Below are 25,389 nucleotides of genomic sequence, written 5' to 3' on the forward strand. Positions count from 1 at the left end.
GACACCCTCCAGCTTTGTGCAGATGTAAATGCCTTCCCCAGACATGAAGCTCTGGTGCCCAGAATGGGCAGTGGCAGTTTATAGTTCAATTATGCTATCCCTTACACCTGTTTTACACTGGCACAGCTCCAGGGAGTTGCTCCCAGATCACCACCATGGCAGTGTGGGGGCAGGACCTAGGCCATCTGGCCCCCACAGATCATTCTGGTGTATCTGTTGGGCACAGTGAAGGATGCAGCACTGGACAGTGGAAAGCTTACAGCACAGTGTTACAGTAGATATGAATGAGGCAGAATAAGAGCTGTGCTATAGACACAATATGAGGCATACATAGGGGTTACGTGGATGCAAGCGAGAGGAAAACGGTAAACTTTAGTCCAGGAGATTACCATACATGCCCTGAATTCAAGCAGGGTATAAAGGCTGATTATTGCCCATAGATACATTACAGCACTCTTAAACAGGATCTTCCAAACAGTACTGGGGGTTAACACTTTGTGCTTTCAACCCGCTTATCACACTGGGAAGTTTTATACATACTTGGTGCAAGCAAAAACAACTCTGCAAAACCTAGGAAAAAGGTGGAAAACACTGTCTCCTGATGTTTCTTCATCATCTTTGCTTGCAATTTTCTGTGCAGATTATTTTCTACCACAATCACAGTTGTGTTTTGGGGTCCTTTTCCCCCCGCTAGACTCTAGCTTTATTCAGTGGACAACTTGATTTTGATACAATGTGAAATAGGAAGACAATGTTTTCTGTAGGATTTCTGCTTTATGTAGAAGCTGAAAGGTATGTGCACCTTTGAGTAATCGAGTAATATATGCTCCCTTCATCGTAGAACCAGAACCCAACTGGGTATGGGAGAAAAACCAGGGAGAGCCACCTCATAATGAACAGGAGCTAAAGAAAGGGACTCATCTGCGCGTACAAACCTGCACCAAATGCAGGCAATCAACCCTATTTCTGTCATGAATCAGGAAATCAGTTACCTTGCTATTTGATTCTGCTGGGTTTCCCATACACATTACACAGCTACTTCCTAGAACTCTGTAAATAGCTTTCTAGACTTTGTGGTTTTCCTACTACTTCTTGCTTCATGCATGCAATTATTTTTCTTCTGTGCTTTCTGATGTATTATTTGAATGCCTGGCGTTTTAGGAATTATGTATGAGAACCTAGGGGACACTGGGTTGAATGATGGAGTGAGGAGGGGGCAGAAGGAGGGTGTACAACAGAGTAAGACCCAAGAGAGCTTTTGAGGCATTACTGACAAACACGATATTTAGGTTTTATGAATTGCATTAACATGTAATAAGAGGAGGAAGGGGAATGGCATGTTGATTTGTACAGAGAGGAGAAAGAATTGAGGCACCTACGGAGTGCCTGGTCTTCTTGGGAACTGAGGGTGACTGCAGGAGGCCTGAGAAGTAACTTTTTCCTTTCCCCTCTCCTCAGGGCTGTCACGGTGCTATCTGAGACTCTGCCGTCTGGCTGTTGGCTATTAATAACCACAGGATGCCTGTGCGAGCAGCCTTCAGGAGTCAAATTCACAGCACTTTGCATCAGCACTTTGTGCTGGGCAGAGCTTGCCTGTGCCCGGGCACCCTGAGTGAGTGGGGCTGCTGAACAAGCCTCCCCCAGCAGCACCTAGACGGGCTGGGAGGAAGCAGCCCACTGCTGAGCTCTGGGGTAGACGTGTGAGCTGGTCTGAGCCTGGTACTGCAAGCCTGAGGTGAGTTGACTGGGCAGGAAAATAGTTTAGAGCAGGTGCTGGAGAAGGTAAAGACTGGTTTGGTTTGCAGCAAAAACAAGGAGATGACTGCTCCAAAGACCAATGAAGAAGACAGAGAAATTGAAACAAGGGATAATGCTCAGGAGACAGAAGGATAATTGTGGCCCTGGTTTGATGTACAGGCTAATGGGGAGGATGGGGACTGAGGCTCCAGCAGCTTCCCTGCAGTGGAGTGGCTGAAAGAGTAGTAGTCGCAGTGTAGCTCTGGACCCTGTCCTTAGTGAAAGACTGATGCCCCTTTCCTTATGCTAGACCAATTGCATGCAGCAGGTTTTCCAATCCCCAGTCCTGCTGGATTAGTAAAGGAGGACAGCAGAATGGGATGGACTGCCCTCGCAGCTCCTTGGGAATGCCTGTGCACAACTCCCCACCATGGCCAGTCCTTTCTGCCTTACCCCAGGGAGTCCACATTTGGGGCATACAGATGATTTCCTCTGTTTTGCCAGTCTTATGACCCATCAGATGGGGCATAACCTCCCACCCCTCTTGCTCCTGGCAGCATGGCCCCTTTCCTGTCAAGCTGGGCCTGCTTCTTTTATATAGCCAAGCAGATGTCCATCTGCACTATGTGCTTTATGGCTGCACCTGCTCACGCTTGCTTTGGGAAGACACCACGATGGGCTCTTTTATGATGTGAACTACATAGGCAGCATATCAGTAAAAAGAAAACCTTGGAAATCTGAAGGAAAAACTAATCCAAGAGAGTATCTGCCAATGTGATTGGAGCTGGTTTGCTGTGGCTGGGCTTCTTTTAGCGGCTGTCATCACCTCATCACACAAAAACTATGTTGCAAAAGGTAGAATGAAACTGCAAAATAGGAGATAAAAATGTCTTGATCACAACAAGGGAAATGTACAAACTCCTAAAGCCAGCTGTTTGCTTGCTAGTTTTAAAATATAACTCAGAGTTCAATGTCTTCAGTTCTGAAATTTTAAGCAACTGAAGTGCAAAGAAGCACAAGGACAGAGATGATTAGTTATTGTCTGCTATTGCTGAAGCCAACAGGTCTTTTCTCATTTCTACTTGTATTATATTGTATTAGGTGAGGATCTCTCCCCTTATATGCTGTTGTTTGGGTATGGACAGTGCTGAAGTGAAGGCAAGACATTTTCCCTACTCACATTACGTGTGATAACTCCCAAGGAATCTGAGAAACTGCCTGAAGTGGAATTGCTGAGATTTCTCCTAATTTTCCCTGACTTTGCAGCACAGACCTCTCATCCTACCTGGGGACAGAGATGGGGAACACTGTACCAGAAGAAGTCTCCCTCTTCCCCTCCTTCTCCCTTCAAAATGATGTGTGCTAAGATCAATACATAAGATAGAGGTGCAAGTGACTTCAAACAACTTCGGCAAACAGCTTTTCCTTTAACAAGCTTGCCTATGCCCTTCTGTAACAACACAGAAGCTGTTATATTGGACAGAATTACTTAAGGTTTTTGTCTGTTTCTTTTTCTTTTTTTTTCCAGAACCTGCAGTCTAGTGGTTTTCTGAATACCTGTTCTAACTCTAATAGGTTTATCTAAATTCCAAACCAAATTTGCACATTATTCAAAACACTCCCAAATAACTCATGGACAGATCAAAAATCTTCATACAAAACTATATATTACCATCTAACAATAACTGCATGGTATTATAAATGGTATTATATATGATAGAATTTTCAAATTGGCATTCTGTTACTGCAGCACAAGATGGTAACAGAACACAACTGTGGCACACGTGGGTGCAGGGAGACTGCCATGTTACAACCAAAATGCCTATTTTGGATGACAATGCTGTCTATCTGGCACCTTGGCAATGCTTCTGCTGTGATCTGCTGCCATATTTTGTGTCATAACACTAAGTCTCCAGAGAACACCAGAATGGCCTGTTAATGGTATTCTCTATGGGATGATACCATTTCCTAGCTCCGGCATGTGGAAGGGGTGGAAAAGAACCTGCGTGTGAAATGATGGCTGTGTATCTCTTAACTGTAAATGGCAACTAAAAGAGAGGCAAGAAATAAACACCTTTCCAATGTTTCATTCTCCATTTCCTTGTGTGTTTAGAACGAAGCAGAGAACCCTTTGTGGGAATGCCCCTTGCAGGGACTCCTGCTCCTGTTAAAAGGAAAAAGTCCACTAAACTCATTGGGAAGCTGACACACGAAGGTAAGATATGCAAAACTGCACACATGAGAATTGTTTGGATTTCAACCTGCATTTCAGCCTTTAAAATTTCACACCCTGTCTGACTGAACTCCCTGAGCAAGACATGTAGTGAACAAACCAGGAGGCAGAGCCACAAGTATTACTAAAGCTCAACCTTCAAGCACATCACATTTTCTAATTTACTGTTCAAAAGCATGGCACGCATACTCAGGTCAAATGTTGACGTAGATTACACTTTGTAAACTCATATTCTCCTGCACCAATAATTTGGATGCACACCAGTGTGAACAGAAAGAGAACATGATCTTTTACGGGTATGAATATTGCAGTGCCTAGTTATATTCTATGTTGTTCTCTCTCTTATAACCTTTGTCTCTAATTTGTTTTTCCTGTATGTGAGAGAATTCCTTTGATTCTAGCATTCATTAGTTGAAAACATCGAAGTCTCTTAGAGGGGGTAATACAGCAGGAAGAATATAACCTGAGACACTTTTCTTTCTGCAAAATACCTGTGTATTGGATAGGGTGACTTTTAATTAACTGTGATAGCCTTATCTTCTCTTTACTTTTGACAGCATGGGGAAGGTTTTTAGAGGTTTTGAAAAGTAATCATTCAGTGCTGTCCCTTTCTTGAGCCTCCAAAAAGGGCAGGGGTAGAGTTATATATTTTGCTGTTTGTCTCTAATCCTTTAGTCAAGTAAGCAAGTAAGTAAAAATCCAATTTTCAGTTAATTTCCTCCTGTGCTATGAAATAGTGCTATATAAAATTGGCTTGCTAAAAAAATAATAATTTCTTCAGAGAATGTCTAATAAAATGAATGGACTTATACCAATTTTATACTAGTTTAGGACAGAGATCCATTCTCTGTTGTAAATGAGATGTAGAGGTGGATAAGTGGTCTTAACCTTGCTTAATATAGAAAAAAGAAAGCCTGGGACAAGTTGCTTGTTTCTGAATGAAAAGCTTTATCTGCATTTCTGCAAGACTTTTGCACTGAAAATGTCTGAATCCATTGCTTTGATGTAGAATTGGTGGTACCAAATTAAATGGAAAAGGACTTGTCAAGTAACCAGCACATTAAGACTTGAAGAGAACTTCAACTACTTCTCTCTTTAACAATTCTCCTTAAAACAAAAGAACAAGCTGATCTAATAATATTTAATCTTGCCATGGTTTCAGGATAATGTTTAAACCAAAGCATGCCAAAGTTGTCTTTATTTATTATATGTCAGCCCAATCCAAAGAGCTGACTGCCACTCATCTAATTCCAGAGGAGGGGAGGCAAGTGTAGGGCAGTAACCAGGCATGGCAGTCATGCATTTTGAGGCAGTACTAAGGAAACCTGCTGCTCTGACTGAGGTGCTTCAGATGTGGGACACCAGCATCTAGCTCCACCCTTATGCAACTCTCCTCTCTGTGCAGATTTGCCTTGACTGCAATCCAGAGTAAATTCACCCATCTATATACAAAGCATCATCAATGTAAAAATTTGGTGCATAGGTTATTTCCTAAAAACTTAATTTATAATAGAATTTGGCTGCTTTGAAGTCGCTGCTGATGCTGGGAAGCAATGGACAAAAGAAATGGACCAGAGCACTTCCTGAAGTGTCCCATTTAATGTTTTGCAGTCATGCCACAAGAGGTGTCCAAGCTGAACTTGGGGAAGAAGATCAGCATCCCCAGAGATGTGATGCTAGAAGAGCTTTCTCTCCTCACTAACAAAGGATCAAAGATGTTCAAATTACGTCAGCTGAGGGTGGAGAAGTTCATTTATGAGAATAACCCTGATGTCTTCACCGACAGTTCTGTGGTAGGTAGGAGATTAAAACTAAAAAGCTGCTCCATACACCCAGAGGAAACAGGAATGGAGTGTGCCCAAGATCTCCTCTATGTTCATGGGCTGGGAGTAGAGGAGATCTACTAGCAAAGTAGTGAATGAAAAAGCTGAAATTGTATAAACACACAAGTTTTATTTCCTTTCCACAGCAGCATTAGTTTCCTTTGGCAAATACTTGGTATCACACATGCAGAAACATGAGAAAATTCAGTACAAGGGAGGACTGCATGTTTGGCAGGTGTTCAGAGCTGCACAGGTCAGGACTAATTGGTTTTGTAACCATTCCATTTCTTTGCAAGATGGAAATGACCCATCTAGGTTTCACTTCCACTCCAGTAGGTGCAGTTCTATTTTTATCCTAGGATGCACTTTTATGCTTCCTGCTGGGCAAAGTCCTCTGCTGATTTCCGCAGTAAGTTCCATAAATGAAAATTCAGACAGAAACCTCTACGCTGACACTGCAATATCTTCAGTTCATTTGCTAGAAGCTACTTTTGTTTCTTCTAAAGTATTTTCCTATCAGATGTGGTGTATAAATTCAGACATTCTTTTTTTTTCCCTTTCCCATGAGTTAGTACTGTTACTTAATCTTTGACTTCTCTCTACAGTTAGTTGCCTGGTATAAAGTCTTCTGAAGATACTTAAACTTCCACAAATGAAACTTCTTTCACATGATTGTCAGCAGTTCAGTAAAACAAATAGAAAATGTTTCAGGTTCATATGCATTTAGACGTAGCATCTCCTTTTCTGATATTCTTTAAAATTTATTTGGTGTCATTTTACCCCCTTATGGCATCTATTTTCCAGTCCAAGGAAAACAATAAAAGTCAACCTGAAGAAAGTGTTCTGCCAAAGAAAAACACATTATTTTTTAGCCCTCTGATCTTTTCAAAAGCAGCAGTAAATAAATCTTTGTAGTTTACTTCTAAAAATGACAAATTGGGAAGCAGGATGTGGAAAAATGCCTGAAAAAAGAAAAGTAATTAAAATTACAACAGTAGGTCAGATGACAGACCAGAGATATAGCAAACATATCTGGTGGCGTTAGACTTCAGGCATTTTCTTAATCTTTTTGTGCTTTAGGTAGTTCACGTCTTCAGTGAGCTATCTCTTGAAAAGGATGTGAGAATGAATGGTGCATTGAACTTTGGACTCTTCAGATGAAAATCCTAGAGAAATGCAGGCTGTTTTTATAAATACTCAGCAATCTCAGAGCTCCTAAAACATATGAGGGCTAAGTTTATATATCAGAATCTGCTGCATTGAGGAGTGAAAAATAGTAAGGTGAGGGAGTAAAAAGGCTGAAGTCCAAAGTTTCAAAATTTGAGGGTGTCACTTAAGGGTGTCCAGCCGGAGAAACACAAAGCGAATGAGTTGTGACAAACTGACTCAAAACTGGACATGCACAGAGTCCCTCCAAGACTGACATTACAAAGGCTGATGACAATTGCTTCTGTTTTGTTAGCTGTTTTTCCTACTTTGTTTATTCATCCATACCAGACATTCACTCCATACCCTTCCTGTAAGTAAATCTCTCCTGTTCTGTAAGAAAACCCCTGCTCCCAAGCTCTTTGAGCAGGACAGTAAGATACTGTGCTGTGGAGAAATGTATTTGGGGGTTAGACAAGACCCTTTCTTCATGGCTTTGCTATATGAGAACAATGGCATGGTCTCCAAACTGCAGCTGGTACTCTGCTTTAATATCCTCCATTGTTCACTTCCAGGGCCATCTTTTCTCAACATTCATGGTAGAGATAACAAAACTCCATTGGTCAGGGCAGGAAGACTTCAGTCTGCCCTACAGCCCTTGCTCAGGGCCAGCTTAGCAGGTTCACAAACATAATTGTAACCATTTGCTGGCTGCCCTGTGCGCTCTGTGCCAGGACTCTGCCAGGCTGCATCCACTGCCTTTGTGGATAACTACTCTCGTCACCACAGCCAGCATGAGTTAGCACCTTTGCTGGCAGTCAGAGCAGTGAGAAGAAAAGCGAGGGATCACAGCAACTGAGCCATCCTTTCAGAGAGCTGGTTGCTCTTGGGCAGGTAAAGGCAACAGATCTGTGGCCTTACTGTTGTCTTCCAAACCATCAGGACAATGTCTAACCTTAGCACCAAATAACTTCCATTAAAAAGCCCTTTTGATTGCAGTATTTCATTAGCTTTCTGCTCTTTTCCTTTCTTGCTCCTGGCTCTGCTCAAAGGCTGCACAAAAGAAGGCTTAAACAAAAGGGAACTATGGGAGGAAGATAATAGCACAGTAAAGAATTCCTACTGCTACTTTCAGTTATTTCCCATTCACAGTTAATTTTCATGTCCTTTGCTCCCCATCCCAAAGAAGTCCTTCTGCTTTTAAGGCTGTGGGACAATGAACAGATTTAAAGCTGGTGGTGTGTATTCTGCTTTTATATCATAGATTTCTTGACTGTCTTAGAATATTCTCACACACTTAGCAAGGCAGGGCAAGAAAGGTCTGGGATGCTCCTTTCCCCCAGAAAAAGTTTAACAGCAAGGTACTGTAATATAAAAACACACAAAGAGAAAGCTTATTAAAAATAAATCCAAACCATGTAAGGGGTCCCAGAAAAGCCTGTGCTGTAGCCATAAACATTCCACACAAGGGAGAAGATTTCAGCAGTCATGTCATCAACCCACCCTCCTGCTTCTCCTCAGGCCAAACCACCACACTGGGCAATCAGATCACTCTCCTTTTACTGGAGAAAACACACATAATCCTGTGTGCCTGAATGTCTGACACTTCCACCCAAAAGTGAGAACCTGCCATTCTATCATTGCTGCGACTCCACCCATACAGTTAAAGGCAAAGGGTACCTAAACCCACAGTCAAAAGGACTGACCATTCCCACTGTGAGCAAAATGAAATGCACCACTTACTCTATAGCTATTTCCAGTAGTGACCCTCTTATCTTGCAAATATACAGTACAAGGGGATGCTTTAGGGAAGGCTGAATTTGACACTTTCAGCACACTGATATCCTGCCAAACAGGGAGAGATCATGTGACATCCTCCTGGTTTGGTGCTGTGCTGGAGAAAGTGTGGTCGGGTCTGCTGAACCCTCTCTAGTAAATCAGAAGAAGGACTTCTCATCCTAGGCTGTGCCACCCTGTTGCAGGGACTGTGGTTCTCTCCATGTCTCAGAGGATACTATCAACTTCATTGTGGAGCTGCAAGATGCAATTTACTACTGACTACAGATCATGATGAAATCCTATCTTGCTACGTGCTCTACTACTGCAGCATCTGACCAACTACAGCATGAAGGAAATTACTACATTTATTTTCTAATGGTGAAACTGAATCATGGGGTAGATTAACGAATCAGACAAAAGCATAGAGAGGGTGTCAGTCTTATCTCAGGATCTCCTAAATCCCACTCTACTGTTCAGTAATTAATAGATCAGCAGTTCATGGACCTTTTATGCACATCACAATGCTAAATTTGTTTGGCCTCAAACACATCAAGATTATGTGAAACTATGTTTCCTAGCCTTACAGCCCCATTCATTCTTGCCCTAACTCCTCTCAAGGTCCCACCTCTGTTTTGGGAACCTCTGTGTAAGACCTTACTGCTATCATCAAGTGGAAGCTGAAAATAAAACCACAGCTATGCTTTTTCTTTGTTGCTGTTACACTGTTTCTCTTCCAGTGAGGATCCTTAAAAATGGTCTTTCTGCTAGACCTGTGGCCTGATTTGGGTTGCATGCAGGATACAGTTTACAGAAAGACTTGATTTGTCTCTTTTGAACTTTTTTCCCTCTTTCTGCTTTACCTACCAGATCTTAAATTAAAACCATTAGGAAGTGGAATAACCAATACCTGAGTAGATAATTATCAGCAGTAGTACATCAGGAAAACCCAGGCCCACAAACAAAAACCATACCTTGATACCTTCTGAGACTTGTCCACAAGTTAAAATAAATGCAGTTTCCACATCTTGGCAATGCTTGTATGAAAACAAGCTGAACATATGTTGGCAAGTAATTTCTGCTGGACTTCAGGTCAACAGGTCTCTTCATGTAAGTTAAAACACCAACTGTGAAATCACAGAATCCCAGGTTGGAAGGGACCTCAGGGATCATCTAGTCCAACCTTTCTGGGAAGAGCACAGTCTAGACAAGATGGCCCAGCACCCTGTCCAGACAACTCTTGAAGGTGCCCAACGTGCCTGAGTCAAACACTTCCCCGGGGGGATTATTCCAATGGTGACTGTCCTCACTGTGAAAAACTTCCCTCTCGTGTCCAATCAGAATCTCCCCAGGAGCAACTTGTGTCCATTCCCCCTTGTCCTCTCCATGTGACTCTGTGTAAAAAGGGAGTCTCCATCTTCTTTGTAGCTACCCCTTAAGTACTGGTACGTGGTGATGAGATCCCCTCTGAGCCTCCTTTTCTCAAGGCTGAACAAACCCAGCTCTCCCAGCCTGTCCTCGTATGGCAGCTTCCCAGTCCTTTGATCATCCTGGTGGCCCTTCTCTGGACCCCTTCCAGACTGTCCACATCCTTTTTCTATAGAGGGGACCAGAAACGTACACAGTACTCCAGGTGTGGCCTGACAAGCGCTGAGTAGAGCGGGGTAATGACTTCTTTATCTCTGCTGGTGATGCCCTTTTTGATGCAACCCAGCATCCTGTTGGCCTTCTTGGCCACAGCAGCACACTGTTCGCTCATGTTGAGCTTCCCCCCACCAGGACCCCCAGGTGCCTTTCCACAGAGCTGCTCTCCAGCCAGGTGGATCCCAGTCTGTGCTGCTCTCCCAGATTATGTTTTCCCAGGTGCATGACCTTACACTTCTCCTTTTGAACTTCATAAGGTTCTGGTTGGCCCACTCTTCCAGCCTATCCAGATCCTCCTGCAGAGCAGCTCTCCCTTCTGGAGTGTCTACTTCCCCACTCAGTTTGGTGTCATCTGCAAACTTCATCAGGCTACACTTGATCCCGTTCTCCAGATCACTTATGAAGATGTTGAATAACATTGGGCCCAATATCGATCCCTGGGGGACCCCACTCGTGACAGGTTGCCAGTTTGAAAAGAGCTACTTACCACCACCCTTTGGGTGCGGCCTGTCAGCCAGTTCCCCACCCACTGCACAGACCACTTGTCTAGGCCATAACACATTGATTTCTCCAGGAGGTGGCCGTGGGGAACCGTGTCAAAAGCCTTGGAGAAGTCCAGGTACACAATGTCCACCGCCCGCCCCATGTCAACCAGGAAAGTCACTTGATCGTAGAAGGCCACCAGATTGGTCAAGTATGATCTGCCCTTAGTGAAGCCATGTTGGCTTTACCCAATCACATGCTTCATTTGACTTGTGATGGCCCTCAGGAGGATTCGTTCCATAGCTTTCCCAGGGATTGAAGTAAGGCTGATGGGCTTATAGTTACCCAGATCCTCCCTCGAGCCCTTCTTGTAGATAGGGGTAACATTTGCCTTCCTCCAGTCCTCTGGGACATCCCTCGTTCTCCATGACTTCTCAAAGATTATGGAGAGTGGCCTCGCAATGACGTCAGTCAGCTCTCAACACCCTTGGGAGGATGGCGTCAGGGCCCATTGATTTGTAGGGGTCAAGCTCCTGTAATAATTCACGTACTAACTCTTCCTTCACTGATGGTGGGTTGGTGTTTGGATCAACCGGGAACTTCATTCCCAAAGCCTGGGACCCGACAGTACTGGTAAAGACAGAGGTGAAGAAAGTGTTGAGGACCTCTGCCTTTTCGGCATCGTTGGTGACTGACTCTCCTGTTCTGTTTAACAGTGGGCCTGTGTTTTCCTTCTGTTTCTGCTTGCGGTTGACATACCTGAAGAAACCTTTCTTGCTATTTTTGACATCTACGGCCAGTTTCAATTCGAGCTGGGCTTTTGCTTTTCTAACTGCATCTCTGCACCCTCTGGCAATGCCCTTGTAGCTCTCAACGGATAATCCTCCACATCTCCATCTCTGGTATGCTTCGCTTTTGGATTTGAGTAGACCCAGGAGGTCATGGTTGAGCCAAGGGGGCTTCTTGCTCTGCTTACTTCCCTTTCCTTTATAGGGGATAAACTGGGTTTGTGCGTCCAAGAGAGAGTTCTTGAAGAACTCCCAGCACGCGCTAGCTCCTCTATCTTCCATGGAAGCATCCCATGGAATCCCTCCCAACTGAGCCCTGAATGAGCTGAAGTTAGTTCTTCTAAAATCCAGAACCCTTGTCTTAGAGCTGACCTTCGGCATGCTCAGCAGGATCCCCAACTCCACAATATTGTGGTCACTGCAGCCAAGGCTATCACTAACTGAGATATTACAAAGCAGGCTTTCTCGGTTTGTGAATAGCAAGTCCAGCAGCGCCTCCTTCCTGGTTGGCACATCTAACATTTGTATGAGGAAACAGTCTTCTACGCATTCCAGGAACTTGGTGGATGACATGCGAGCTGCTGTACTGTTCTTCCAGCCGATGTCTGGGTACTTGAAGTCACCCATAAGGACCAGGTTCTGTTGTCCAGAAGCTTGCTTTAGTGCCCCAAGTATCTCTTCGTCGGCATCGGCATCGTGGTTAGGTCAGCAGCAGATGCCCACTGTGAGGTCCTGCTTGGAGATGACCCCTCTGACTTCAACCCAGAGGCATTTGATAGAGCAGCCGCAATCACCATAGTTGACTTCAATACATTCGAGGTTTTCTTTAACGTAGAGTGCAACTCCTCCACCTCTTCTACCCTGCCTGTCCTTACGAAAGAGCCTGTAACCGTCCATTGCGATCCCCCAGCCAGTTGAGTTGTCCCACCATGTTTCCATTACTCCTATGATGTCATACCCTTCTGAGTGGGCACGGAGCTCCAGTTCCTCCTGTTGGTTTCCTAGACTGTGTGCGTTTCTATACATACACTTGAGGTGATTACTCCTCTGTTTCCCCTCTTGGGAGACAGCTACAGAACATTTGTCACCGCACTGCTTGGCCTGACTTACTGCCCCGTTGGATGTGCTGGTGTGAGCGTTTCCGCAATGGTTCCCACCCCCAAGTCCTTCAGTTTAAAGCCCACCTCACCAAATTAGCCAGCGTCCTGCTGAAGATGCCCTTACCCATTTTGGACAGGTGGATTCCATCCCTCCCTAGCATGTTGTCGTCATTGAAGAACACCCCATTGTCATAAAAGCCAAACCCTTCACAGTGGCACCAGCCTTGTAGCCAGGAGTTGATATACATTATGTGCCTGTTTCTGGCTGCTCCCTTCCCTCAAACTGGCAAAATGCAGAGAAGATCTCTTGGGCGCCAATGTTTTTCACTTGCTCCCCCAGGGCTCAAAAGTCTTCCTTGATTTTACCCAGGTTACGGCTCTCAGTGTCGTTCATGCCTACATGAAATAGTAGCAGTGGATAGTAGTCTGTTCTTTTGATGAGTTGTGGCACCCTCTCGGCCACGTCTTGAACCCTGGCTCTTGGAAGGCAGCGTACCTCTCGTGGCTCCCTGTCAGGTCTGCAGATAGGTGCCTCAGTACCCTTCAACTGAGAGTCACCCACCACGAGCACTTGTCGTTTCTTTTTACTATGTCCACTGTGTGTTGCTGGTACAGTTTTCCCTTGCAGGGGACTTTGCAGACCTTGCTCATGGGTGTCCTCAGTCATTAAGGCTTCATATCTGTTTCTGATTGTGATGGTGGAGGGTGCAGGCTGATGTGGAGTCCTGCTTCTGTGAGTCACCAGGGTCCGTGGTGCCTCATTCTCGGCGGTGTCAGCCACAGGAACATGATTCTGAAACCACCTGCCTATCTCTGCCTCAGCTCCTCTAATACTGCACAGCCTCTTAACTGTTCCTTGCAGTTCAGCCACTGACATAACAGGTTGTCAACCCATGCACACCTCATGCAGGTACTTACATTTTCATCAGGAGAGGGGTTTGGGCATTTGCTGCAACCCACTGCCTGTACTGATGTTTCCTGCCTTACCAGATCCATCTGGGTGGATGCATCAGATGTCTCAGGGGCTTTTGCTGTAGGAACAGTGGTTTTAGCTCTGAGGCGCGTGCCCACCATTTCGCCAGAAACCAAAACACCTGCCTGGCCTGTAGATGTACAAGTGGTCTGGGGAGTCCCTCCTGCTTGCCCGGCCTGTGTGAACTGCTGTGCAAACTGCTTAAGATACTTTAACAGCTGAGGTTATTTTTATTTTCATCCTTTTTTTTTTTTAAGTACATCATAGGTTCAAGGCTATGCAACTCCAAATTAAGGACTGAGGCACACACTTTGATAAAACAGCAGGCAGTTTATGAGACTCTCCAAGCATCTGAATTTTAAATCTCCCATCCCACCATTAAGAAGCATTTGAGTAGCTGCCACTGAAAGGATGCAGTCAGAGTAACTTCAGAAGCGTTAGTAACCACATAGGCATCAAACCTTTGGGAAGCTCTTTATCGGTGAGGTGGAAATAGAAACACATTTGGTGGCCTCAATCATTCTCTTTAGGGCACAGCAAGGAGCAGAAGGGGAGCACACAGTGTCTTCTCTGGGGGAGTGACGTCAGGGCCTCGAGATACTTAGAGATCTCAGCTCCATTAGTTGGATCATCTTTCATGATCTATTTTTCATGAGATGTGCGCAGTAGCTCTAGAGAATTCAGAATTCATCCATCTAGGCGTTCAGTCTGCAGGATCAAGCTCTTGCTAGCACTAAGGACTTCAAAGACATAAGTCCAATTTTTTTAGACAACCCAGGGGACTACACATCACATTAACTTGCCACAATTGTTCTCTTGTTAGAGTAGATTTAGGGATGCCTAGGTACTAGTAACATGCACTACCTCCAGCAATGCACAGACATGGCAGACCCTACCAGAGAGGAACCGTGTGATCTGCCCCAGAGCCTACAGGAGAAGGTTATCAGCCTTCGGAGTCGGCACTCTTCAGCCTCCCTCCTGTGACTTCCACCAGCAGGGTCAATCAACCCTGAGATGTCCGTTTTGTGATGTGAATAGGCATATGTGTAAAAACTCCACATCCTGTAAGCAATGGCCCAAGACATGCATTCCCCTCAAGCGTAAGCTGTATTTCACTCCAAACACCCTGATCAGGGGCATGCTCTAAATACCAGAGACAAAGCTGCACCTACTCAGCTTTGACTACGTTGAGACTCCTGCTTGAGGCTGGCCTTTCCTGAGCTCCACTCTCTTGGAATGAGCTCATTTGAATCCACAGAGGTTCAAGATTTCAAAAGGATGAATTTGCCTTTGCCTTCTGTTATAGAAAAAGAAGATTATCCTATTCATTTGAGCTAAGACAATCTATTGTGGTGGGTAAAACTAAAGAAAAGTATATTTTTATTCTAGCAGGTTAGTAGACTGTGATATTGCATGGAAAATGGGTCTTTCCTATCTGAATGGAGATGTCTGCTGAACATAGGGTGTCTTCCCAGTGGGTCCATGAAGAATCAGGAACTAGCCTGAAACCAATCAAACTAATTTCATTTGCATCTAAATAAGATTTAGGTGTGGCTTTCCTGAGGAGACTTTGTGTTTCAGAGGAACTTCACTCCTGCTTAGTGACAATACTGAAATTTAAAGTATCACCAGATGACAATGATGCCCCTTCTTGATCATGTCAAATACTGCTGTGTACAAAACCAAACCAGCCCTTTTTTACTGTAGCTCATGTTATGCTGATGGTTTGTGACCTTTTTTTTTTTTTTTTTTTGGCAGAAGAGTGCATGTAAGTAACCTGAGGAAAAGAGAAATAAGCATTTAATTCTCAGGAAGGGCACACAGCATGGGTGAAACTTGAAGGAAAACAGACGCAAATCCTGTTTTGAAATTGCTGAGCAAATCAGTAGAAGCATTAACCTTGCATACATATCAAAGTTTTGAGAATAACCTCATTCTGACCCCTAGTCCTCAGGAAAACCCGTTTTCAGTTTGCCTTTTTACAGCTACATAGCTCCCACGCATAATTGAACAGATTGCCCTGCTAGCTCCTGTGTACGGCTTAATGCTCACAATCCGCTCCCTTCTCAGTGCTTCCTGACATTCAGGGGAACATTATCTCCTCTGTTCCTAAAAAGGGAATTCCCTACAGCTAGGAGAAGGACAGACAGTCTGTAAAGGCTCTGGGGGCACCAGATCTGCCACTCCAGCCTGCAGCTGGCTGGCTGCCTGGGTTGCAGCCTGGTGACCTGCTGTGAAATCCTGGACACTGTTGCTGGAGACACAGGGAGCAGAGGGTTAGATAATTCAGCCTTGAGCCTTGCGGGGTTTTCATTTCTCATCTATTTTTAGCTGACCAAACAGCTGGCCTTGGAAGCCTGTTTACAGCCTGGAAAGCTGCTTTTTGCTAAACCGTACTAGGTGTAATAGCCCTGAGAAAGCCTTAACCCTTTGAGAGCCAGCACTGAGGTTGGCACTCTTGTCTTCCATTGACTGCCTGAGATGCATCTATACAAGCAGAACTGCAGCACAAGGAACCACAGATGCATTCAGCTTCAGCTGTATTTGTTACATCTTTGCACATCTATAGCCAGTATGCTAGTCCAACAGGAAAGACCATGTGACATATAACCCAGGTTGCTTGTATTATAGAGCTGTGTGGACTGTAATACACACGAGATACTTTTTCATACATGATAGGAGTCAAGCTTCCATCTCACCTATGACCAATATATAAAAAATTTTCCAAACATATTATACCAGTTTCTGTTCCAGACAGGTATTTATTAAAATTACTGTGTGCAAAGACAGGGCCTTGTGCTGGCACCACAGGGTCTATAAATCCTGTACAGAACGTTCGCTCTTTCACTATGTACTGCAAGGGTTGTGCCTTCTAGCCTGGACTAGGGAGAACAGATGGCCTGGACAATAAGCCCAACTTGATTTTACTGATGGATACAGCGTGTTTTCTTGCCTTGCTGCTGGTTAGATTTGTTTGTTAATGCACATACTGCTACAAACAAAACTCTTCCTTTCTGTAATTTTCCTTTTGTGGTGTCCAGGAAGTCTTTCATGTTTTCCCAGGCTGCTATTTCTTCAGTCTTTCTCAATGTGTAAATACCCCTCTCCATGCAGACCTTCATATATACGGAGAACAGATATACAGGCTTTTATGTTGTCACAGGTACCCTGTTGTTCTGGTGCCCTTAACACTTAGCTCCCACACCATAACTGAGCTGACTTTGCTGGGCTATCTTAACCTTAACATGAAAACACTATTTCTTGTCCAGCTTGCTTTCCTAAAGGTTAGCCAATGTATCTCTGTCTAGACCCTTACCTCCTCTGGCAAAAGGTGTATTTCCTTTCACGTCCTACTGTAGTTCATACTGATCACTGCTGGGGACAATACACGAATCCCTCTCTTCTCACCCAGATCATGTGACTATGAGGTATCCACTAAAAGGCACACTTCCATTGCCTGTGCTGCTGTTCTACAACTGCTCCTGTACTGAACATAGAGAATAACTCACATGAACTTCTGCCACTGGTTTTGTAACTGAGACATGAAACTGGTCAGATCACGGGGACTTGGGAGTGTCACAGAGGTACACTAAACAAAGGTCAAGCTCAAACAACTTTATTTCACGAAATAGCCAAAACCACAACAAAACCCAATGAGAAACACAGGTAAACTGAACTCAACCAACCCTCCAATAACATTTAACAGATAACAGGTTCAAGTTGCCAGTCGGGGTATTATTACTGCTGTTTACACACAAGAATGATGGTCCAAAGTACACAGACGCTCACAGAAGGAGCTCTCTCCCTTTCCTGGGTACCCAGGTGTAATCACTAGCTGGGGGTGGGTGGGGGGCAAGGGCTCACTCAAGGATATATCCAGAAGGAATCACTCACCCAAAAGCAGGTGAGGGCACTCAGTCCTGGGAAGTTTCCTTAGGTGGCATCCCAGCCCAGGGGAAGAGGCTCCGAGCACAGGTGCTCTGCTCCAAGCAGGCTGCTCCGAGGGGGTGTCCAGCGGCACCCCATAGATACCCTGGGTCGGATCTGAGCTGTGTCATAACCAGTCATGATCCAGAAGCTTCTCTGAACCAAGGCACCTCATTGGCTGCGGACCCTCTGTTTTGCCTCTCCCACCCCTCCCCTACCGAGGGGTGTATGTGCCTGGGGGCACGGCAAAGCACAAAAGGGTGCAAAAATGAGGCTCAAAAAGCCAGCGATCACCGTGCCAAAAGCCCTGATCTCCAGGGGGCAGGGGTGGGGTGTGTGTGTGTGTATGTGTGTGTGTGCGTGCGCGTGTGTGCATACCAGCCACAGGGACTTCACATTCTGGGACCCAACCCTGCAAATGTGAATGGACCGTGTCCTGTAACAGGGATTCCTACTCTGTTTTCTCCTGTCCTAGGATCACTTTCAGAAGTTCATCCCACCGGGAGGGCATTATGGGGAAGATGCTCATGGCTATGCCCACGGGCGGATGGTAGGAGGAGTGACAGCTGGGCAGCATGGCTCCAGTAAGCAGCAGTATCCCGCTGTTCCTCTTAAGCCTGGAAGCAAAGGAGGCCCTGGGGACAGCGAAGGGGAGCATGCAGGGAAATCAGCTGGAAGTGGTGGAGAAGGAGGCAGTGGTACTGAGAAAGGCAAGTATCTCTCTGCAAGACCAAGAAATAGCTAAAGTGATCAGAGCTCATGCCAACCTTACTCTTATGGACAAGTAAATTAATTTGATTAAAACCTGAATTCTTCCAAACTAAGTACCGTTGCAAAGTCTAGAAAAGCTGAACTGCCTTTAGCTTGATAGTTTTGTTTGCATGCTTCTGTGGTGCTCAATCATAGGCAAGAAGCAGAAATACCTGCCTTGGCTGGACCAAAGAAGTGATAGGAAACTTAATTACTGAGCTGATACAGCAGTATGCCAGTATGGCATACCCCTTCCTTTCAAGGGTTTCACACTGACTGCTACTGGAGAGTAGCTCTTTAGTGCAGCTCTGATTTCAAATCAAGGTTTTCACCTAAACAAACAGCACTTTCTGGATAATATACAGAAAGGAACACCCATATTTCAAAAAGTTATCTGGCGATCACCACTGGTCTACTGAAGCAATATCTTTACAAGTAAAAGTATTTCTCATTTAATTTAGTCCTTGCTTAATTTTATTCACTGTTTGGTTTGGCCAGAAACCTCTAGAACCAAATCCCTTGTAGGAAAATCAGCAAGTGAAATTGTTATTTTAACAGTCCCTATGGGATTTTACAACAAAAAACAAATTTACTTGGGAACCAGGAACCACTGCCATAAGTGACCAAACAGGTGTCTTGTTAAATCCAAAGTTTTTCATTTACATTCTGGAAGAATATGCATTCTATATCAAGAATGTAGTAAAAGTATCTCTTTTACATTTCTGGGCATCCCTGTGAAAAAAGAAATCTGTGTAGACTCTCTGTCTTCTTATAGAAGGTTTTTCTACATTGTTATCCTATTTCTGCACGCAGGGGGAAGGAGGATTAACATCATCCCATAGCTTTACTGCAGAGGTGCATCACAACTGCTTTTATTTTTCAACCCTAGCATTCGATTTACTTCTAAACTGCTTAGTTTAAGTCCTTCACACAGAGAGGGGGGTAGTTGTTTTTTGGTTTGTTTTGTTTTCAATGAAATGAGATTCTTGTACAAGTCTGCAATTCTCTGAAACCAGAAAAGCCCAGGATTTGGCAAGGTTTGAAGAAAATAAGCGAGACAAAGAAAGGAGGTGTGATAAAGAAGAAAGTTTCAGATAAGAGTAATAGTGTTCATTCTTTGCCACGTAATTCATAAGGATTTATGTTTTCTACACAAACTACAGCAATATGAAAGCACAAGAATGTCTAACTCTATTAACCTATTATTCCCATCTACCCTAATCGAGCTAAACAGAAGTCATTGCTAAGGAGTTTCAACGTTTCTAAAGGATGAGAATCTTAAAACTGTGCTATGTATCAATACACAACCAATTCTCTTATTAGCAAGGTGGTAAAATACACAACTGGGAGAGGAGAGAGGAGAGGGGAGGGGAGGAGAGGAGGGGAGGGGAGGGGAGGGGAGGGGGGGAGAGGAGAGGAGAGGAGAGGAGTTTTAGCCTAGTTTTGGAGTTTATGGTCAGGGCTTTGGTGCATATTACGACGATGATGTGGTTTACGTGAAGGGTTATATCAGACAGGGAAAAGAGAAGTAAATTATGAAATTAGATAGCATTTTGCCTTGTATAAAGCTTCCCTTGAGGTAAGGAAAGAGATAATGGGGTAAGGACATTGGTTCTTGGGGTAAGAGGTATCTATTTGAGCAACCAGACAGAACAATGAAAAATCAGCTTTCAAATATATGCTCTAATGTAAATTTCTGGTGAGTGGCTCTTAAACTGTGGTACCCCTGCTTCTGTGGATAAGGATGGAAGTGGTGTATGACAGTCTTTTTAAAGTGAATTGTAACCATAAAATCTTGGACTTGATCTAGGAGTTACAGAATCTGGAAATAAATCTGGTATCTCAACTTCAATAGCAGAATAATGAAAGACAATATATTTAGAGTAAGTGCCATCTAACTAGAGTGTTTTACCTTCCTCTGTTTACAGATGGAAAGTCAGGAGGCAAAAACATCACTATATTTAAAACTTACATCTCCCCCTGGGAACGAGCAATGGGTATCAGCCCCGAAGACAAAAGTCAGTTCACCACTGATTTACTGTCATTTAGTCCCAAAGCTGTTTTCCCCCATTACAAGTCTTTTAACCGGTAAGCCTTCTTGGATATTCAGTTTATTTAGCATGAGAAAACACAGTAACCCTGGCCATAGCTCTCCTGTCCTCTGCAATGTAAATAAGTTTAGGTTGCATGTCATGTTGCTTAGCAGAGTCTCCTGTGGATGAAATGTTTGGAGGCCTACAAAGAGAAAATACATTAAGAGCTAGAGATTCAGCTTATGGACAGAAAACCTGCACAGCAGGATATGAGGACTTTAATCCTATTTCCCTTTCTTTGTCACCCCATTTGACTGGGGAGATTTAGCTTGCCACTGTTTATTACTGCAGCCATTTAAAGTTCAAGAGTTCAAATCACTATGATCAGAATCCATATACTTCACAGTACTTCAGATAAGAAGCAGGATCTTCCTGCTGATTCTGGTAAGAACTGAAAGTTTTACAAATATTTCTAGGGCAGTAACAACTTTCTGTTAACCTCTATATATAATTTTGCCACCCACTTCCATTGCCTGAGCACATCAGTACCCAGAACAAGCCCAAATCCCACTCATTTCTGCAATAATGCAGCCTCTGCCTCCTACATGTACAGGGTACCAGCAGATGTGAAAGGTGTATGGTTTGATGGAGATTGATGCAACAGGGGTGAAGGAAGTGCACGTGAGCAGAGAAGCAGGGTTTTGGTTTTAAATCTTATTTTAGTACATAAGCAATAGATACATATATGTTCTTGGGAAGGATTTATTGGCCAGCCAACTGCAACAGTGATAAAATTTACAATCTCAGGACTTTGATTACTTATTTTCTAAATCCCATTGTTTACCTATGCTCTGTTCGCTAACTCCATGTATTCCCCTATGCCAGGACTGCCATGCCATACGGGGGTTATGAGAAAGCAGCCAAAAGGATGACCTTCAAAGTGCCTCAGTTTGATATCTGCCCTTTGCTTCCAGAATCCCTCATGATATATAATCAAAATTTCAGCAACAGACCCTCCTTCAACAGAACCCCAATACCTTGGATGCCTTCAGGAGACTCCTCTGAGTACCATATTGAGGTCAATGTGCAAAGGAGTGGTGAAACAGAAGAGCTATAAATCCCCAGTGCCAAGGCCTTCCCTTTTTCTCAGCCCTTTCTATTTGCAAGTTGATAGAAAGGAGCTGAAAAGTGCAACCCTAGTTCTGTCAGCCCTTCCTTTCTTTTGCCATTAGCCCAGAGAAGTTCCTAGCAGGTTCTAAACTTATCTTTGCTGTGGTATTAATCCATATCAGAAACAGTTTGAGGCAAAGGAGCTTTTTGTTCATCAGGGCATAAAAGGGCAAAACTAGTAAGTGTTTTTCTGTTTAGCAATGCTAAATGCTGCCTGTCTGCTCCACAATAGATCTGTTTTGTCATATATTAACAAGTAATAAAACACTAAGGAAGAAAAGTCTGTGTTTGTCTCTTTAAAAAATGCTGCTGAATCAATTTGTGGATTAGCAATAACAAAAGTTTCAGTCTCACAACTAGACTTGGAAGCAAGATCGGGGACTGATGGGGATAGGTATGGTAGGGTATGATAAGGTAGGTATTCATCAAGGTGGCCTGGATAAATACTGCAAAACTGATGGTGAAGAATGATGACTTTGAGAGGAAATTATACAGGTAATCATAACGACATCAGAGATAAAAAAGCAAGTCAGCCTGTCAGTGTAACAGACTGATTAAAGTATTTCACTGTCACCTAAGATTCCCTGATTCTCCAGAGTATAAAACAGGCAATAGCTTAAGGAGGGGTTTTTTCACACAAAGAAGGCAGTAGGTTGGGAAAGAACAGAGGCACACCCAAGTGAGATGACTTGCCCATAGTTACAGAGCAAGAAAGAAAAAGCTTTAAATACAATAGAAGTAATTTGACACCCACCACAGTCCATTACTTATTGAAACACAGCATCAAAGTCTATTCCATTTCTTATAACAGCTTTATCAATGCCACACATATAGGAAGAAAGGCAGGCACTGTGGAAAACCATTGAAGAGCTTTATTTTTCTACATGGTCTTGTGTTTCATGAACATTTACACTCTGACAGTTAACATACTAGACTGCCATTTAACTACCATACGCTAGCTCAGCTTGCATGGAGACTGATTTGCAATTCTCTGTCCTGGTGCCTTCTTTAGATCAACATTGCTGCTTATAAACAGGGCTAAACAGCTTATTTACAGGGACAGATTCCACTGAAGTACTTTTAATTTAGGAGTTTCTCCTCCTTGTCTAGAAATGCCATATACTTGATTTTTATTCTGTTTGGATGATTATGAGGTTTATTACACTCCTTTAAAAAGGTACTGCCAAGGTTACCCTGACATCTCTTAAAAATTGTGCTAATAATAACAAGCTGCAGAAGTAATGAATGAGTAGTTTCCCTAAACCTTTCTGCTGAAATTGCTAAAGAACATTTATTATATATGCCCTATTAAATGATTAAAAAATATCTATAACTCAGTTCTGTGACTAAACGTAAAAACATTAAGCTGGTACTTTGATCTTCTGAAGAACATTTCAACAAAAATGAAAAAGGTTGTCTTTTTTGACATGTTCCTACAAAGCATTTGGAGTTGAGTTGAAAACAACTTCTCAGAAAAATGTGTCTTGTTTCTTTAGATAAAATGGATCCAGGAGTTAGTTGAAAAGACATTTCCCACATTGATTTCCTTTTTTAATCTCCACATAAATACATGCAAATTTCACTGGTGAAAGACATTTAAATGGGAAATTCTCACATTCTACTAAACTATGAGTTTATTCTGCATGTGATCTCTGTCTGGAGATAAGGTTGCTGTGGGTTTTACAACATTTTTAATAAATCTTTTTCAATTGCATTGTAATTAAGGGGGAGGGATTTCTTTTCCAGTTCAAAAAGTATTCTAACTATATTACAAGAATCCAGGCAACAAAGAGAATGCCAGAAATTCAGAAAGAGAGAGTTTTCAGAGAAAACTAGGTGACACTAAGCAAAGTATTTTTACATCAAATATGCCACTTATCGCCTTCCCTTTTCTGACAGGGGTTTTAGACCCTCACAAGACAGAATTACATGTTTTCCTTAAGTGAAATACACAATGCTTTCATGGCAAGTATGTCAGGAGCAGCAGACACAAGACAGTTTGGTACCTGGATGTCAGGGTCTGTTTTCAGTAGCAGGTGTTCCAGATCATGGGCCAGTTAGACATGTCAAGAATCAGAGAGGGCTGGCTGCTCCAATGACGGGTGAGCTCCAGGCAAGCCCAGCACAGGCAGTGCCCTCACCAACTAGCACACAAGCCCACCACAGCTGAGCACAGCAGGCAGAGCTGAGCGCTGGTGACATGGTCCATCAATCATCCCAGACATGGTGAGGGGATGAATCAAGCACGGGGGCAATCCAGGGAGTCTGGTCAGAAGCAAAAGGAGACAGGGCTGGACACAAGCTACACTGTGGGTCCAAAGTCCATCTAGGAGACAGGCTAGCTCCAGCCCAGGTCTCAGGTCCACCCAGGAGACAAGAGTGCAGGCCAGCACCCCTACGACATAGCTCAGAATAGGACCTCAAGCCCAGGACTAAGTTTAAATGGTGTTTCTGGGCCATAAGTGAGGTGAAGGTCCCAGGTGAGGCTGGTCAGGGCAGATAAGGGCTATTGATGCACACAGCAATGATACCAAAACGTTTGGGAATTCCAATATAATCACAACAATCATTTGAGTTCTACTGGAGCATTAAAAAAAGGCTAAATAAAGTCTGTTCTTAAACATGCACGTAAGAAATACTGTGCTGAAAGAGCACAGTGCTCTCTGGTGGTGTAGTTTCAAAGTTCCCGCATACAAGGAAGGCAGCAGCAGGAAGTAGGTCAAAGGACTGGGTATATACCCAAAGTTCCCCGGTTCATAATACACCGTTGGACAAGAGCTTTTGTCTGTGTGCTCCACTATCCCAAACCCTAAATGGGGATAAAAAGTTGCAATGTTCTTGGAATTCGTACTGTATCACTGTAATTATTAATAATATTCATACTTGTAAGCTAAGAGGATCCTTCAGTTTTGGTAAATTTGCTTAATGAGGCATATAGCTCTTCTTTTGCGAGTACACTTTCAATCTCAAAGCAGTATTTATGTGCTTTTGTTTCTAGAAAAAAATGAGAAATGAAATACAACACTACACGTTGTAGAACAATTCAGACTATTGTCTTGCTGTTAGCTTAGCTTAAGACACATGCTAGTTTAGTCATTACCCAAAGTAACGTTAAAAGTGAGAAAAATCAGTAATCCAAACTCTGCCTCAAAGATAACTAATTGCAGTGAGGCTTGCAGTTACCATATTCGGGGCAGAGGTTTGTCCAAAATGATCAAATATTTAAGAGGAAGTAAGTATCTGCTCCTGCTCCTTGTTTTCCTTGCGCTATGATGTAGACTCAGAGGAATAGCCTATGTCAGAGAATTATTTATATTGAGAATAAGAGGATTTTCTAAAATTTAATTACAGTGGATTTCCCCCACATACTAGGAGCTACAGAATGGAAACTCAGTCATCTGTTTTTAAGCAGGATCATCATAATTAGAGACAAAATAGAACTAACAAATTATTGATCCCATCCTCTTGTAAAGGCAGGCTATGGTTCCCTCATACAGGATGTACTGGATATTAAGCTTAAACTTCATGGAACAGCAGCCAAAAATCCATTTAATAGAGAGGGGCTGTCCCATGAAAAACAGATTGGATAGATTTTGTGACATTCAGATCTTTCATTCAGAAGAAAAAGTTCTTACACTTTTAATTATTTGCAGTGTCATTTTTAGGAATATTATTTTACAGTTTCCAAGCTTTGAATTGTTTCTCTCATATAAGGCAACATGTATGATAAAGAATCCAAGCCATACTGAAGTTATAACCGATGGCATAAATATTCAGCAGGTAGGAGCACAGTTGGTATGCTTCTG

General features: G+C 43.3%; 1 protein-coding gene across 1 annotated transcript; it reads left to right on the top strand.

The window, feature by feature from the left end:
* The first annotated feature begins 1,494 nt into the window (after positions 1-1,494).
* Positions 1,495-21,863, top strand: MYOZ1 (myozenin 1). The gene is made up of 6 exons (XM_075107967.1): positions 1,495-1,735; positions 3,851-3,952; positions 5,582-5,763; positions 18,106-18,340; positions 20,309-20,468; positions 21,299-21,863. Exons 2-6 carry the CDS (start codon positions 3,877-3,879, stop codon positions 21,528-21,530), a joined length of 885 nt encoding a protein of 294 aa, XP_074964068.1. The 5' UTR covers positions 1,495-1,735; positions 3,851-3,876; the 3' UTR covers positions 21,531-21,863.
* The last annotated feature ends 3,526 nt before the right edge of the window (positions 21,864-25,389 follow it).

This window comes from Phalacrocorax aristotelis, chromosome 12 (genome assembly GCF_949628215.1).
Source record: "Phalacrocorax aristotelis chromosome 12, bGulAri2.1, whole genome shotgun sequence".
Taxonomy (NCBI): Eukaryota; Metazoa; Chordata; class Aves; order Suliformes; family Phalacrocoracidae; genus Phalacrocorax; species Phalacrocorax aristotelis.

Excerpts from the sequence above, each read along its gene's own strand:
- MYOZ1 (XM_075107967.1), top strand. The coding sequence starts at position 3,877 with ATGCCCCTTGCAGGGACTCCTGCTCCTGTTAAAAGGAAAAAGTCCACT. Across the intron at positions 3,953-5,581 it reads TGGGAAGCTGACACACGAAG|TCATGCCACAAGAGGTGTCC; the intron begins GTAAGATATGCA and ends AATGTTTTGCAG. Across the intron at positions 20,469-21,298 it reads CATTACAAGTCTTTTAACCG|GACTGCCATGCCATACGGGG; the intron begins GTAAGCCTTCTT and ends CCCCTATGCCAG.